General features: G+C 42.6%; 1 protein-coding gene across 2 annotated transcripts in view; it reads right to left on the bottom strand.

Moving 5' to 3' along the window:
• The window catches only part of TUBGCP4 (tubulin gamma complex component 4), a 60,100-nt gene that overhangs the window by 8,292 nt on the left and 37,584 nt on the right, over positions 1 to 14,224 (bottom strand). For both annotated transcript variants that reach the window (XR_002824755.1, XM_004380684.2), the window contains exons 7-13: positions 9,697 to 9,898; positions 7,348 to 7,513; positions 6,972 to 7,096; positions 6,227 to 6,277; positions 5,698 to 5,803; positions 1,291 to 1,398; positions 781 to 919 (exon numbers count right to left, since the gene is read on the bottom strand). Coding sequence is in view for 1 of the 2 variants with exons in the window: in XM_004380684.2 (XP_004380741.2) it covers positions 781 to 919; positions 1,291 to 1,398; positions 5,698 to 5,803; positions 6,227 to 6,277; positions 6,972 to 7,096; positions 7,348 to 7,513; positions 9,697 to 9,898 (897 nt within the window). In the remaining variant the exon portion in view is untranslated. The remainder of the gene's footprint in view (positions 1 to 780; positions 920 to 1,290; positions 1,399 to 5,697; positions 5,804 to 6,226; positions 6,278 to 6,971; positions 7,097 to 7,347; positions 7,514 to 9,696; positions 9,899 to 14,224) is intronic.

Below are 14,224 nucleotides of genomic sequence, written 5' to 3'. Positions count from 1 at the left end.
CATCCTCCACCCAAGGCCAACGGCCAGTTCTCTAACCAATAATAGGGTTTGGGAAGTCCCTTGAAATGGTGTGGGGATGGATTTCAGAGGCCACCACCAGTCAAGTAGGCTTCTCCCACCTCCTTTCTCTACAGCTCTACCTCCCGTCTGGTTTAGGGCCATTGTGTCCCAACCAGGGCCAAGCAAAAGTACTTGGAAGGCCGAGAAAGAACAAACCAGATCAGACAGTGTCTCTCAGCACCTGGGTCCAGCTCCTTTATTCTATCCCCCAAGACTGGCTGCCCTGTTGCCTCTCCCTCGGGGTAAGGAGGTGATCATCTCCCCAGTGACTAAAATCCACAGCAAATACTCAGGCAGGAGGACTTCCCCAAGCAACCAACAAAAAATTACAAAAGTTAGGGAGGGGCTTTGTCAGGTCTGAGGCTAAACTCTCAATGTGGTGCTTGAGACTGCATTTTCTAGAGATTACAAACTGGCAGCCTGCAATATTTTATTATCATGGTTTTAAAAAAAATTTTAAAATTCTGATGGTTTTAAGTGGGCTTCCACCCTCCATTTCAAATTCCAGTTTCCACCACTCCCTACTTTCTCACACAGCCTCACTTTTGAATCCTATCTGCCCAGCCCCGGAAGGCATCTGAGTTTGCAACCTCTGAGCCACACGGATTGCTAAACACTAGCTGGGGACTATCTTGCTCCCACCAATTCTATGCCTGCTAACTTCTTCCCCTGGAAGCAAGGTGGGTAATATTTTCCTGTCAGCAACTCAGAAATACTCACTTTTCCAGGACAGCAGGGGTGAAGAGAATGTGGAGCGGCCACTGCACTTTGTAGGAAAGACCTAGGGCCGCCCAGCCGGACGCAGGGGTTTCCCGGGGAGAAGTTTCCCGAGAAGGCCCTTCTCTTGCCTGAGTGGCATCTGCAATGACCAAGAAAGAAAGAACTCTGTTACTGAGAGTCTCAACAAGGTGAACAGCTCTCGATGGGAGCACACTCGAGCCTGCAGTGTCAGAACGCAGAGGGCATAAAGGCAGAGGGCAAGGACACTTCTACGTGAGCTTCTCTGGAGGCTGGTAAATAGTGAAACATGGACCATTCCAGCGGCATGACAGAAAAGGTGGCCTGGGCATCTCATTGAAGCTCTCTGGACCTCCCTCTTTTCCTGTGTGAGATTAGGATACTGGACTAGACCATCTCTAAGGTCCACAATTACATGTTTTCTGTGGAGGTGGATGGAAGCTGAGATGTGAAATGGGTGATGACCAGTAGGGAGCAGAAAGAATGGCAAACCTTTATGCTCCTTTCCATGATACTCAATTGTCAAATGCAGCAGAGGGAGAAGGTTGTCATCATCTAGCAATACCTTGTGTGCTGACTGCTGAAAGGCCACATTCACATCTGCAAGAAAGAACACATGAGCTGACAAGAATACTTGCCTCCATAACAAACCCAGACTCCTCCAGCTTTCTGCTTCTCCCCTGCCTGCCTACCATGAATAGAGGATGTAGCAGATATCTGTTGCTTGCCTAGCGTTCATTCCTCCTCCTTCTGTTGCGGTAACGGCACCTACTTTTCCTTGAAGAATCACCCCTGCCCAGAACAATCCATGCAGTTCCAGTGGGGTTGACAACACTCAATTCTAGGGGTAAGCAGGTGGAATACTCGATTCCAGGCGTGATCAAATGGAACATAATACTCCATTGTGTTCCAGTATTTTGTTAGGGACGTGAACATGACCCAAGCCAGACTAATCCAGCCAATGAAACTCTAGTCAGACTCTTAAAAAAAAGTGAAACTTTTTTTTCCTAAAAAAATAGGGACTTAGTAGGATGTAAGCTTGGTGATGCTGAAGGCCATTTTGCCACCATATGGAGAAGGCCTGCCTGGGAAGAAAAGCAGAGCTGAAAGATGTAAAGAAATCAAGTCTTGAACGTATCATGGAAGTCATCGGACCAAACTTTGCATAGAGCCATCAAACCTCTGGGCTTTTCAGTTATGTGAATCTATTTATTATATGTGAAATAAACCAATGAACTTCCAATTTTTTTTTTTTTTTAATCTTTGCTTGATTTGAATACAGCAGACATCTGTTATTCTATTGGACTAGAAAAATGGTCATCTTGACCTCCCTCGCCATTTTCTTGTTTTGGTTATGATCCTTACCCAACTCATGCGACTTGAATAGGAATGGTCAGGTTATTGATCATCGACTGGTCAACAGGTAGACACTTTACTCAATCAGGCATATCCTCAATCTCTGACCTCTCCGGCCACAGTGGTTGATTTGATAGCATATCATCTGGGCTGTTTCCTTGGGATTTTTTTTTTTTACTTTTATTTCTTTAAATTTTATTTTGTTACTGTTGTTGAAAATATACACAGCAAAACATTCACCAATTCAACAGTTTCTACATGTACCATTTAGTGACACTGATTACATTCTTTGAATTATGCAACCATTCTCACCATCCTTTTCTGAGTTGTTCCTCCTTCATTAACATAAACTCGCTGCCCACTAAGGTTCCCATCCAATCTTTCAAGTTGCTGTTGTCAGTTTGATCCCATACAGATAGTTCTTAAAAGAGCATAATGCTAAAGGCAGACCTTTTTTTTTTTACTAGTTAAGCTAAACTATTATTTGGTTTTAAGACGACTTCAGAGGATATTTTTGGTGCAAGGTTTAAACATTATCTCAGGGCAATAGTTTCAGGGGTTCATTCACCCTCCATGGCTCCAGAAAGTCTAGAGTCCAGGAATATTTTAAATTCTGTATTTTCCCCCCTTTGATTAGTATTCTTCTATGGAATCTTTGATCAAAATGTTCAATAATGGTAGCCAGGCACCATTCAGTTCTGGTCTCATGGCAAAGGAGGCAGTTGTTCATGGAGGCAGCCACACATTCCACGTCCTCCTCCTATTCCTGACTCTCCTTCTTCCTCTGTTGCTCCAGGTAAATAGATACTCATTGTTGTGCCTTGGATGGTTGCTTGCAGGCTTTTAAGACCTCAGGCACTATGCAATGAACTAGAGGGTAGAACAGAAGCACTACATATGTTTTTAGGCCAATTAATTGGGATATCCCATGCAGCCATAACCCTAAACCTCCAAACCAAGAAACCAAATCCCATGAGGTGTTTGGTTGTACATAAGCAGCCTAGCAGCTACTCTTTTTTTGTTCTTGTCATTGTTGTACATATAGCTACCACACAACTTTTGCCAGTTCAACTTTTATAGGCGTACAACTTACTGACAGCAATTACAATAATTAGCTGTGCAACTCTACCCTTAATCAATGCGATTTTTCATCACCATTAACCTCCCTTTTTCCCCTCCTTCCTGCCCCTGGTAACTGCTAATAAACTTTGGTCTCTCTACATTTGCCTTTTCTTGTCTTTTTATGTAAGTGAGGTCACATGATGTTTCCCCTTTCGTGATTGGCTTATTTCACTCAGCATAATGTCTTCAAGCTCCATCCATCCTGTAGCAATGTATCAAGGCTGCATATCTCTTACTGGCTGAGTAGTATTCCATCTCATGTATGTGCCACACTTTGCTTATCCATTCATCTGTTGATGGGCATTTAGGTTGTTTCTACCTTTTGGCTATTGTGAATACTGCTGCAGTGAACACTGGTGTACAAGTCTCTTTTTGAGTCTCTGCTTTCAAGTCTTTTGGGTCTATACCTAGGAGTGGAATTGCTGGGTCATATGGTAGTTCTTGTTTTGGCTTTTTGAGGAACCGCCACATTGTTCTCCACAACGGCTGTACCATTTTGCATTCCCACCAGCAATGGGTAAGGGGTCCACTTTCCCCACATCCTTGACATTTGTTACTTCTGCTTTTTTATCTTAGCCATCCTAGTTGGAGTGTGATGGTATCTCAATGATGGCTTTTTATTTGCATCTCTCTGATGGCTAATGAGGAAACCCTGGTAGTGTAGTGGTTAAGAGTTTGGCTGCTAACCAAAAGGTCAGCAGTTTGAAATCCACCAGGCATTCCTTGGAAACCCTATGGGGCAGTTCTACTCTGTCCAATTGGGTCGCTATGAGTTGGAATCAACTTGACGGCAACAGGTTTGATTTTGGTTTGGATGGCTAATGAAGGAGCCCTGGTGGCGTAGTGGTTAAAGCGACAGACTGCTAACCGAAAGGTCGGCTGTTTGAAACCACCAGCAGCTCCACGAAGAAAGATATGGCAGTCTGCTTCCACAGAGATTTACAGCTTTGGAAACCCTGTGGGGTTGCTATGAGTCAGAACCAACTTGATGGCAGTAGGTGGGATGGCTAATGATGCTGTCATGGATTGAATTGTGTCCTGCAAAAATGTGTGTATCAATTTGGCTGGGCCATGATTCCCAGTATTGTGTGACTGTCCACCATCTTGTCATCTGATGTGATTTTCCTATGTGTGGTAAATCCTGCCTCTATGATGTTAATGAGGAGGGATGGGCGGCTGTTGTGTTGATGAGACAGGACCCGATCTATGGGATCGGACTGTGTCTTGAGCCAGTTTCTTTTGCGATATAGAAGAGAGAAGTGAGCAGAGAGATAGGGGGACCTCATACCACCAAGAAAGCAGTGCCAAGAGCAGAGCACGTCCTTTGGACCCAGGGTTCCTGCGCGGAGAAGCTCCTAGTCCAGGGGAAGATTGATGAGAACGACCTTTTCCCGGAACCAATAGAGAGAGAAAGCCTTCCCCGGAGCTGACGCCCTGACTTTGGACTTTTAGCCTACTTTACTGTGAGGAAATAAATTTCTCCTTGTTAAAGCCATCTACCTGTGGTATTTCTGTTATAGCAGCACTAGATGACTAAGACAGATGCTGAGCATCTTTTCATGTGTCTGTTGGTCATTTGAATGTCCTCTTTTGTGAAATGTCTATTCAAGTCGTTTGCCTGTTTTATGATTGGGTTATTTGTCTTTTTGTTAAGTTGTCCAAGTTATATATATATTTTGGTTATTAGATTCTTGTCGGATATATGGTTTCCAAAGATATTCTCCCAGTTGGTAGCTTGTCTCTTCACTTTTTTAGTGAAGTCTTTTGATGAACGAAAGTTTTTGATTTTTATGAGGTCTCATTCCTTGTTATTTTTTAACTTGCTACTGGGGAGACCAGGTTTGCTTCCTCCAGTAGAGGACACTATGGTGCATGTTCCTGGGAGTTGCTGGTGGCCATGCTTCTAGACGGGACTGGAAGGCCACCAAAGAGCACACAAGAGGCACAGACAAGATATGGTAAGAGAGAAAGAAAGAATGCTAGTAGAATTCAAGTCCCTAGTTTCAGTTGTTCTGAGCCCGGCTACAATTATCTCACTGGAGTTTTAGATACACTAGCAAATACACTTCCCTTTTCTACCAAGGTTACTTCTGGTTAGGTTTCTATCATTCACAACCTAAAGAGTTCTAATACAACACTGCAAGTAGCAATAAGCCCCAATGTATCCCATAAGGTATATTTGGCTATAATCCAATGAGATAAAACACCTGGTCTGAAGGCCTGCACCAGCTCTTCCAGCCAAGATGCTGTTCCTAACGACCTCAGCGAGAAGCCTACCTGAAAGGCCTTCCGTCTTTGGAAACACTGTCCTGAACTCACCAGGCTGCTCTCATGTGGAACAGGGTTCAATGGTGTGGCAGCAGCCAAGAAGAACCCTGCAGCTTCAGTAAGCTGGCGTTCTCAGGGCCAGAGGGCAATTACCATGCTCAGTTACTGCAGTGGGTGGTGTTTTCAACATGTGTTGAGCTGTGTCAATGAAGGCCTGAAACAGTTCTCCACGTCCCAGAAGGTAGAAATCTTTAATGATCTGAGGAAAGAATTTCAATTTACAATTCAGCAGTCCAGCAGGACCTGGAGCTCCTCACTATCCTAAGGGAATCACACGTATAATAAAATTTCCACTCTCATCAGTTTGAGCCCAACCTACAAAAGGATTATAGCCTTTTGGCATTTAAAGGGGGTATACTTAGCAATTCACGGCAGGATGAGTAGTGTATGTTTGGCATCAGTTATTCAATGGCAATACAACTATATTAGGCCAGAAGAGAATATATACTCAAATCTCTGTATTATAGTAGATTCGTAGTGTTAGGCATAGTTTGTTCATTTGGGTCAGGACATATGAAGCCACTCCTGAAGTCTGGGTATAGGCAACCAGTGGCCTACGGAGAGGGTGGCAAATGAAAGCCATTTCCCACTAGCATCATTTGAAGAGCTGAATAGCTGTTACCTTCAGCTGACCCAGTAAGTCTGACTCTTCTACCATAAGCTTCCAGAGATGCTGTGAAAAGAACCAAAAAAACAAGGATAATATTTTATTACAGTGAAAACCCTGTACAAAAAAAATGGTTCTGTATAAATCCATCAATATAATGAAAAAAAGAATATACACCATGACCGAGCTGGGTCAATCCCAGCAATAAAAGAATAGTTTAACAGTGGGAAAAAAGTGAGATGGAAATGTTCTGGAATTAGACAGTGTTGATGACTGCACAACATCATGAATATACTAAAAACCACTCAACTGTATACTTTCAATGGTTAAAATGTTGAGTTTTATGTTATGTGACTTAAAATTTTTTTTTAATGTGAATATTATTTACTACATTAAAGATTAAAGGAGAAAAACCATGTGATCATCTCAATTGATGCAGAAAAAGCATTTGGTAAAATTCAACATCCATTCATGATGAAAAGAAAGGAAAAAGCGAGAGCGAAGGGAGAAAAGGAGGAGAAAGAAAACATTAATAGAACAAAACTTGTTTATGCTGATAAAGGTCATGCTGCCTGACATGAAAAGGCTAAGGCAGTTCTGCCTCTCTTATTAAAGGGGACGCTTTTATTTTCTTTTTGTCCCCCAACTCTCTCAAACAAGCTAAGCTCCCGCCACATCAAGAAGAAATACAAGCCAGCTACTCAATTTCTGGGGAACCAGTCCATCTTCTTCCTAAAAAAGTAAGAGATGCAAGACAAACCTCAGCCACGGTGCTGCGGATGCGATCCACCACCTGCTCAAAATCCACCAGGCTGAAGAGTGGCTGCTGTTTGAGTCGATGCAGCTCTGCAGCAAAAGTGTCCTCCTGGTTTTTCAAAATGGATCCTGCCAAACGGGAAGGTGCTGTCAAAGGGAGTCAGAGAACACCCGGCCCAGGCAAGGTTCTCTGGAGAGGGCCGATCCTAGTGGTGTGGCTCCTTCACCTGCTTCTCAGGAAAGCAAGTCATAGTTGTGCTTGAATCTCACCACATAAACCTTAGTAGCCCCTCCCTCGGACCAGGCATACTTTTGGACCACGTAGTATTAAGTAAGAAGAGCCTTTGAAGATGTAGGACACTGGGCAAGGAGAGTCCTACCTTTTCTAGTTAGGTTCACATTTTGATTCTCAAACATCTGGACAGATTCTCCAACAAAGAGGATTTTCTCAGCCACCCTGACTGGAATGTAGGATGGCAAAATCTCCACCCGCAGGGAAAACTGCTTGAGAGATGGCGCCAGCATGTTCTCCTCCTCAATCAGGCGCTGGTCAAGGAAATAATCCAAATCAGAGATGAAGTGTGAAAAAAAGGAAAACAAGAAAGCATCCAGGAACTCTCCCAACCATGACTTATACTTCCCAGAAGGAGGGACGTTAAGTCTGAAGCTGCACAGTTCTGACATCACCAGTGGCGGACAGCTGTATTTAATTTTCACGGTGGCTTTTTTAACACTGGGATTTTCATCCTACCTTACAAGCTGTGTAAAAACTTATGCAAGCAATCATTCAATCTGGAACTCAACTTCCTTATTTGTACAAGGAGAGTTGGTTTTAATTTTTTCCAGGTATAAGGGTCTTGTTAGAAATGCAACTTGTTTGAACCTTGTGAGAAACAGTGGAAACTTGCTAGAAATAAAGTTCTCAGCCTTTCCGCAGACATACAGAACCAGAAGATGTGGGGAGCAGGCCCAGCAGTCCCTGTTTTAATCAGGGCTTCAGGTGATTGTGATGCTCACTAAAGTGTGAGAACCACTGATCAAGCCCGTGACGCCCCAACCTCCTACTGCCCAGTCACTCGGGCCCCTCCCATACCCTCACTGGCTTTTGATTTGACCCTTCTCACGCTCCATCCTGGAACTCCTGGCTCTGTGCTCCTGACTTGGATCTCCACTGTCTGCACTTTCTGATCTGGGCTTCAGGGACGGTGCTCCCCAGGCACTAGCCCAGGCCCTCTTTTCCTCTCACTCTACACACCCTCCCTAGACAATCACATCTGCTTCTGTAGCTTAATGATCATCCTGACGGATATTTTACATCTTTTTAGGTCACAGATATCTGCAATTTTAAAAACTATGGACTTTTCAGACAAACGTGCAAACAACATTTCACAGAACCTCCTGAAGTCACCCCTGGACGCCAGGTGAAAAACTCCTGAGCTATATGCTGCTGCCCCCAAATCTCTGTCTTTAACCTACATTACTGTCATGAGCTCAACATGTCCACAATGGGACCTATCTTCTTTCCCCCAGTACCAGCTATACACATTCCACATCATCACTACCCGCCTAGCTGCTGAAGGCAGAAACCTAGCTGTCATCCTTGATTCTACCCTCCTGACCCACATCCAACCAATCACTAGGGTCTACTGATTCTATCTCCTAAACATTTCTCAAATCCTTTACCTCTTCTCCATATTCACTGTTACCCTCGGTTTAGGGCAGTATTATTTTTCACCTAGATATCCCCAACAGTCTCCTAACTGATCTACTTGCCTCTAGTCTTGATTTCCTTTTTAGTGATTCCCCACATAGCATCCAGAGTGATTTTTCCATCATGCGAATCTGATCATGTTACTGTTTTGCCTAAAATTCTTCCCTGGGCTCCCAGCTCTCTTTGCAGGTTGAAGTCTAAATTCCTTCCCACTGTTTACAAGGACCTTCACGATCTTGCCTCTGCTTAACTCAACAGCGACATCTCTTTCCACCTCCCTCTCCACTCTCTGCCCCTTATACTTTATATTGCAGCCGTCACATGACCATTTCAATTGAATTACTAATAGTTCCCCAAATGAGCCACGTCCTTCATGGCCTCTGTATCTTTCCACACATCAGTCCCTCTGCCTGTAACATTTCTTGCCTTCTCCTCCCAAACCGTTTGCAGTTTAGACATACATTCCACTGAAGAGCCTTCTGTAGTTCCTCTAAGACTATGCTTCAAGAACAACCATGTTCACTCTTTCCGGAGTGCTCAGTGCACAATATAACTGTTTACTTTTCTGTATCTTCCACTAAACCGTGAGCCCCTTAAGGACAGGGACTACCACATTTTATTTGTCTACATAGTTCTTTACAGTGCCTGGCAGGTAACAGGCATTCAATAAAATGTTATAATAGAATGAATGAATGAGGATAATACAGGACTTTGGGGAGTCTAATCAACTCCAAACCACATTTAAAAGCTCTAGTGTAGCTGTATCTTACACAGATGAGCCTTATTATCAACCTCTTAAACGTATATACGGGAAAAGGGAAACAAAAGGAATCTCACAAACGTGTTTTCTGTCTTGTAGTCTCACATTAGTTAAGACAAAGCCAAGTGTTTACATCTGAAGAGTTTATGGAAGGTGCCCAGGCTCTGAGGGGCTGGGGAGGGTCACCAAAGATGACTACTGAGCTGTAGACTTTTCTGACTCCTGGTAGGAGCTGGCTAGGCTTCTTGCTGTGCTCACCAAGTCCTGGAGTTCTTTCAGCTGTTTTCCTGTCAGTCCCCCAATGCCCAGGTCCTCCTCATCCTCTTCCGGCTGGGCAGGGACGTTACCAGAAGACGGGCCCTGTTTGATAAAGAACTCTTCGTGCTGGTCCAGGAGGAGCCCGTGAAGCATCCAGGCTGAAAGCTGTTTATACATGACCCCATGACACACAGCCAGGACTCTGAGTGGAGAGGAAAGCAAGAGCCTCGAAAGTCACTTAGAGACACTCAGCCCCACAGACACCACAGAGGCCACGCTTTAAACTGCTACAGGGTAAGCGGAGGCCTGAGAATCTGATGAGTCATAAGGGAAACAAAAATGAAGCTAAAAATACTTGTGCTACGAATCAAAAACACTGGAAATAACAAATGTTGGAGGGGCTGCGGGGAGATCAGAATTCTTATGCACTGCTGGTGGGAATGCAAAATGATACAACCATTTTGGAAAATGATATGGCGCTTCCTCAGAAAGCTAGAAATAGACATACCATTCGATCCAGCAATCCCACTCCTAGGAATATATTCTAGAGAAATAAGAGTCGTCACTCAAATAGACATATGCACACCTATGTTCATGGCAGCATTGTTCACAATAGCAAAATGATGGAAACCACCTAGATGCCCATCAACAGATGAATGGATAAACAAACTATGGTACATACACACAATGGAGTACTATGCAACGAGAAAGAACAACAATGAATCTGTGGACCATCTCATAACATGGATGAAACTGGAGGACATTATGCTGAGTGAAGTAAGTCAATCACAAAAGGACAAATATTGTATGAGACCTCTATTGTAAAAACCCATGAAAAAGTTCAGGCACAAAATGTAACAATCTTTGTTGGTTACCAGGGATGGGAGGGGTGGGGGGGAAATACTAAGTAGGCAATAGATAAGTGGTATCTTGGGTGAAGGGTGAGACAGTTCACAATACAGGGGAAACTAGCATAACTTGTACAAGGAAAGGTCATGGAAATCCCATAGACACATCCAAACTCCCTGTGGGACTGAACTGCTGGGCGGAGGGCTGTGGGGACCATGGTCTCGGGGAACAGCTAGCTCAATTGGCATGACACAGCTTATAAAGACAATGCTCTACATTCTACCTTGGTCAGTAGTGTCTGGGGTCTTAAAAGCCTGTGAGCGGCCATCTAAGATACTCCCCTGGTCTCATCCCTTCAGGAGCAAGGGAGAATGAAGAGAACAGGATACAAGGAAAAGAAGGACTAATGGTCCACAGCTACCAAGTCCTCCACCGGACTGAGTCCAGTACAGCTAGATGGTGCCCGGCTACCACCACTGACTGCTCTGACCAGGATCACAACAGAGGGTTCTGGACAGAGCTGGAGAAGGATGTAGAGCATAATTCTAACTCACAAAACAAAAAAGACCAGATTTACTGGTCTAAAGGAGACTGGAGAAACCCCGAGAATATGGCCCCCAGACAGCCTTTTAGCTCAGTGGGGAAGTTAACTCCGAGGTTCACTGTTCAGCCTGGGAGTGGACAGCCCCGTAAAACCAAGTGAGACTAACGAAGTATAGGAGTCCAGTGACAAGGGCCAGAAGGCAGAAGGGAACAAGGAAGCTGGTGATAGGGAACCCAAGTTTGAGTAAGGATATTGTTGATGTGTTGTGAGACTGTTAACCGTTGTCATAGGGCAACATTTGTAGTAACTGTTAAATGAGAAACTATTTTGTTCTGTAAGCCTTCATCTTAAGTGAGAATAACAGCACAACTGGAAGAGTGTAGTCAATGTCACTGAACTGTGTATGTAGAAATTTTTGAAATGGTGTATCTTTGGCTATGTGTATTTTCACCAAAAAAAAAGGTTGAGAAGTTAGAGGGTTGATATGTTGTGGGGTTGTTAGCCAACGTCATAAAACAACATGTGTACTTGTTTCATGAGAAACTATTTGTTCTGTAAGCTGTCACCTGAAGTACAATAAAAATAAATAAATAAATATTAAAAAAAAAAATACTTGTGCTATTTTAACTTAAATGCTTGTGGATGGATGAAGTGATTCAATGTCCAAACTTGTAACCTACATACTGAAATTGAAAAATTTCCTCCTTTGTGTAAGGTAAACTTCAAAACTGATGTAAATTAGTTAAAATTAAGTGGATGTGGAAGAGTATCTTTTTGGCTAGCACAAATACTAAATTTGTTTTCTTTTATTCTTATTGGAATCCTATAGGGAGAGTAGATTCAATACATGAGAGGCAGGAATATCTTTAAAAATGTATCATCTAACAAAATACACAAATGAAAACTAATGGGTGAAAGGATACTAAGGGAGGATATTCACCTCGTCTCAAAGGATCAGCCCACAGGTAACAATTACAAAAGGGAAAAGGAACCTCCCTCAATGGAGATACCTAGCAGAGAACCACCTAAATCAAGTGCTAAAACTTCACAAGACCAATAATGAAACAGACTGATTTCCGTGGGATTGAACCTTCTGATATGATGCAATGGGAAATAAACCGTATCACCCACGTAGTAATCTTGCCAGAAACGTTCAACCTGAATCTAATCATGAGGAAACAGATAAACCCAGATGGTGAAATATTCTATAAGACAACTGGCAACTTCTTAAAAATGCCAATGTCATCAAAGACTGAAAAAGGCAAAGGGAATTGTTCTAAATTAAAGGAGACTAAAAAGACACAGGAGGGACCAGTCCCTAGAGAAGGACATCTTGCTCGGTAAAGTAGAGGGTCAGTGAAAAAGCGGAAGACCCTCAACGAGATGGACTGACGCAGCAGCAGCAACAATGGGCTCAAGCGTAACAGTGATTGTAAGGATGGCGCAGGCGAGCAGCGTTTTGTTCTGTTGTACACAGGGTCGCTATGAGTCGGAACTGACTTGATGGCACCTAACAACAACAACAAAAGATACAACAACCAAATGTAACCTGTGAACACTGACTGGATCCTGGACTGTAAAAAGGGAACAGCTATATCCCAACAGAGCAGAAGAAAAACGTAGAACAGAATTCAAAGTCACATAAAAAAGACTAGACTTAATGGTCTGACAGAGACTGCAGGAACCCCCAAAACTATGGCCCCTGGATGCTCTGTTAACCCAGAACTGAAACCATTCCTGAAGCCCACTCCTCAGACAAAGATAAGACAGGACTATAAAACAAAAGGTAATACATGTGAGGAAGGTACTTCTTCGTTCAATCGGGTATACAAGACCAAATGGGCAGCTCCTGTCCAAAAGCAGGATGAGAAGGCAGGAAGGGACAGAAACTGGTTGAATGGACACAGGGAACTTGGGGTGGAAAGGGGAAGTGTGCTGTCACACTGTGGGGATTGCAACCACTGTCACAAAACAGTATGTGTATAAATTTTTGAATGAGAAATTATCTTTAGCTGTAAACTTTCACCTAAAGCACAATTAAAAAAAAAAGAGAGAGAACAGTTATAAAGGACTTTTGGGGGACAACTGGGGAAATCTGAATGTTCTGGATGTTATATTATTGAATTAATGTTAACTTTTTGGGGTATAATTATGACGTTGAGATTATATAAAACAATGTCCTTTTTCTAAGGAGTTACAAGCTGAAGTATTTAGGGGTTAATATCTAGGGCTATTGTCAAATGATTCAGCAAAAAAATTGTGGTGTGCATGTGTATATATATATATATATATGTATATATATATTTTTTTTTTCCCACACACATATATGTAGAGAGAGAGAAAGGAAGGAAGGAAGAAAGGAAGAAGAATAAGCAGATAAATGTGGCAAGATGTTAATAACCAGTAAAACAAAGGCTAGATAAGTGTTTATTGTACTGCTTACTATTCTTTCAGCCTTTTTTGTAGGTTTGAAATTTTTCAAAATAAAAAGTTGGAGAGAATAAGAAAATATAAGAGTTTGAGTCTGCTATTTGTAGAATGCTAACTAAATAGAATCTCTTAAAAAAAAAAAAATCAAATGGGAAGCCACTTCCATTTATGCACATCTGAGTATGTGGTCTGTAACATCTGGTCCCTGTAAATGTGTGACAAATTCAATTCATGTATATGTCATATTATTTATATAAGATTTTGTAAGCATGTAACTACATATATTTACATATAAATAGAGAAACTGTGGAGAATATATACCAAAAGTTAACACTGAGTATCTCAAAGGATTGAGAGTACAGATGATTTTCTTCTCTTTGCATGTCTGTAGTTTCTACAATCAAAATGCATTTCTTTTGTTAGAAAGAAAAGCACAGTAACAGAGAATTAAGTGCCTTTCTACCCTTTGTCCCTAAACCATTCTCTGGAAAGCTTCCTGCTCTTCTGAGGATTTACCTGTGCCCTGGTAAAAGTGGAGATTGTTCCATGGTCTTGGGGAACATCTAGCTCAATTGGCATAACACGGTTGATAAAGAAAATGTTCTACGTTCTACCTTGGTGAGTAGCGTCTGGGGTCTTAAAAGCCTGTGAGCAGCCATCTAAGATACTCCACTGGTCTCATCCCTTCGGGAGCAAGGGAGAATG

The sequence above is a fragment of the Trichechus manatus genome, unplaced genomic scaffold (genome assembly GCF_000243295.1).
Source record: "Trichechus manatus latirostris isolate Lorelei unplaced genomic scaffold, TriManLat1.0 scaffold00076, whole genome shotgun sequence".
Classification (NCBI taxonomy): Eukaryota; Metazoa; Chordata; class Mammalia; order Sirenia; family Trichechidae; genus Trichechus; species Trichechus manatus.
The sequence above is the reverse complement of the archived record's forward strand: the minus strand, read 5'-3'. Positions and strand labels throughout refer to the sequence as shown.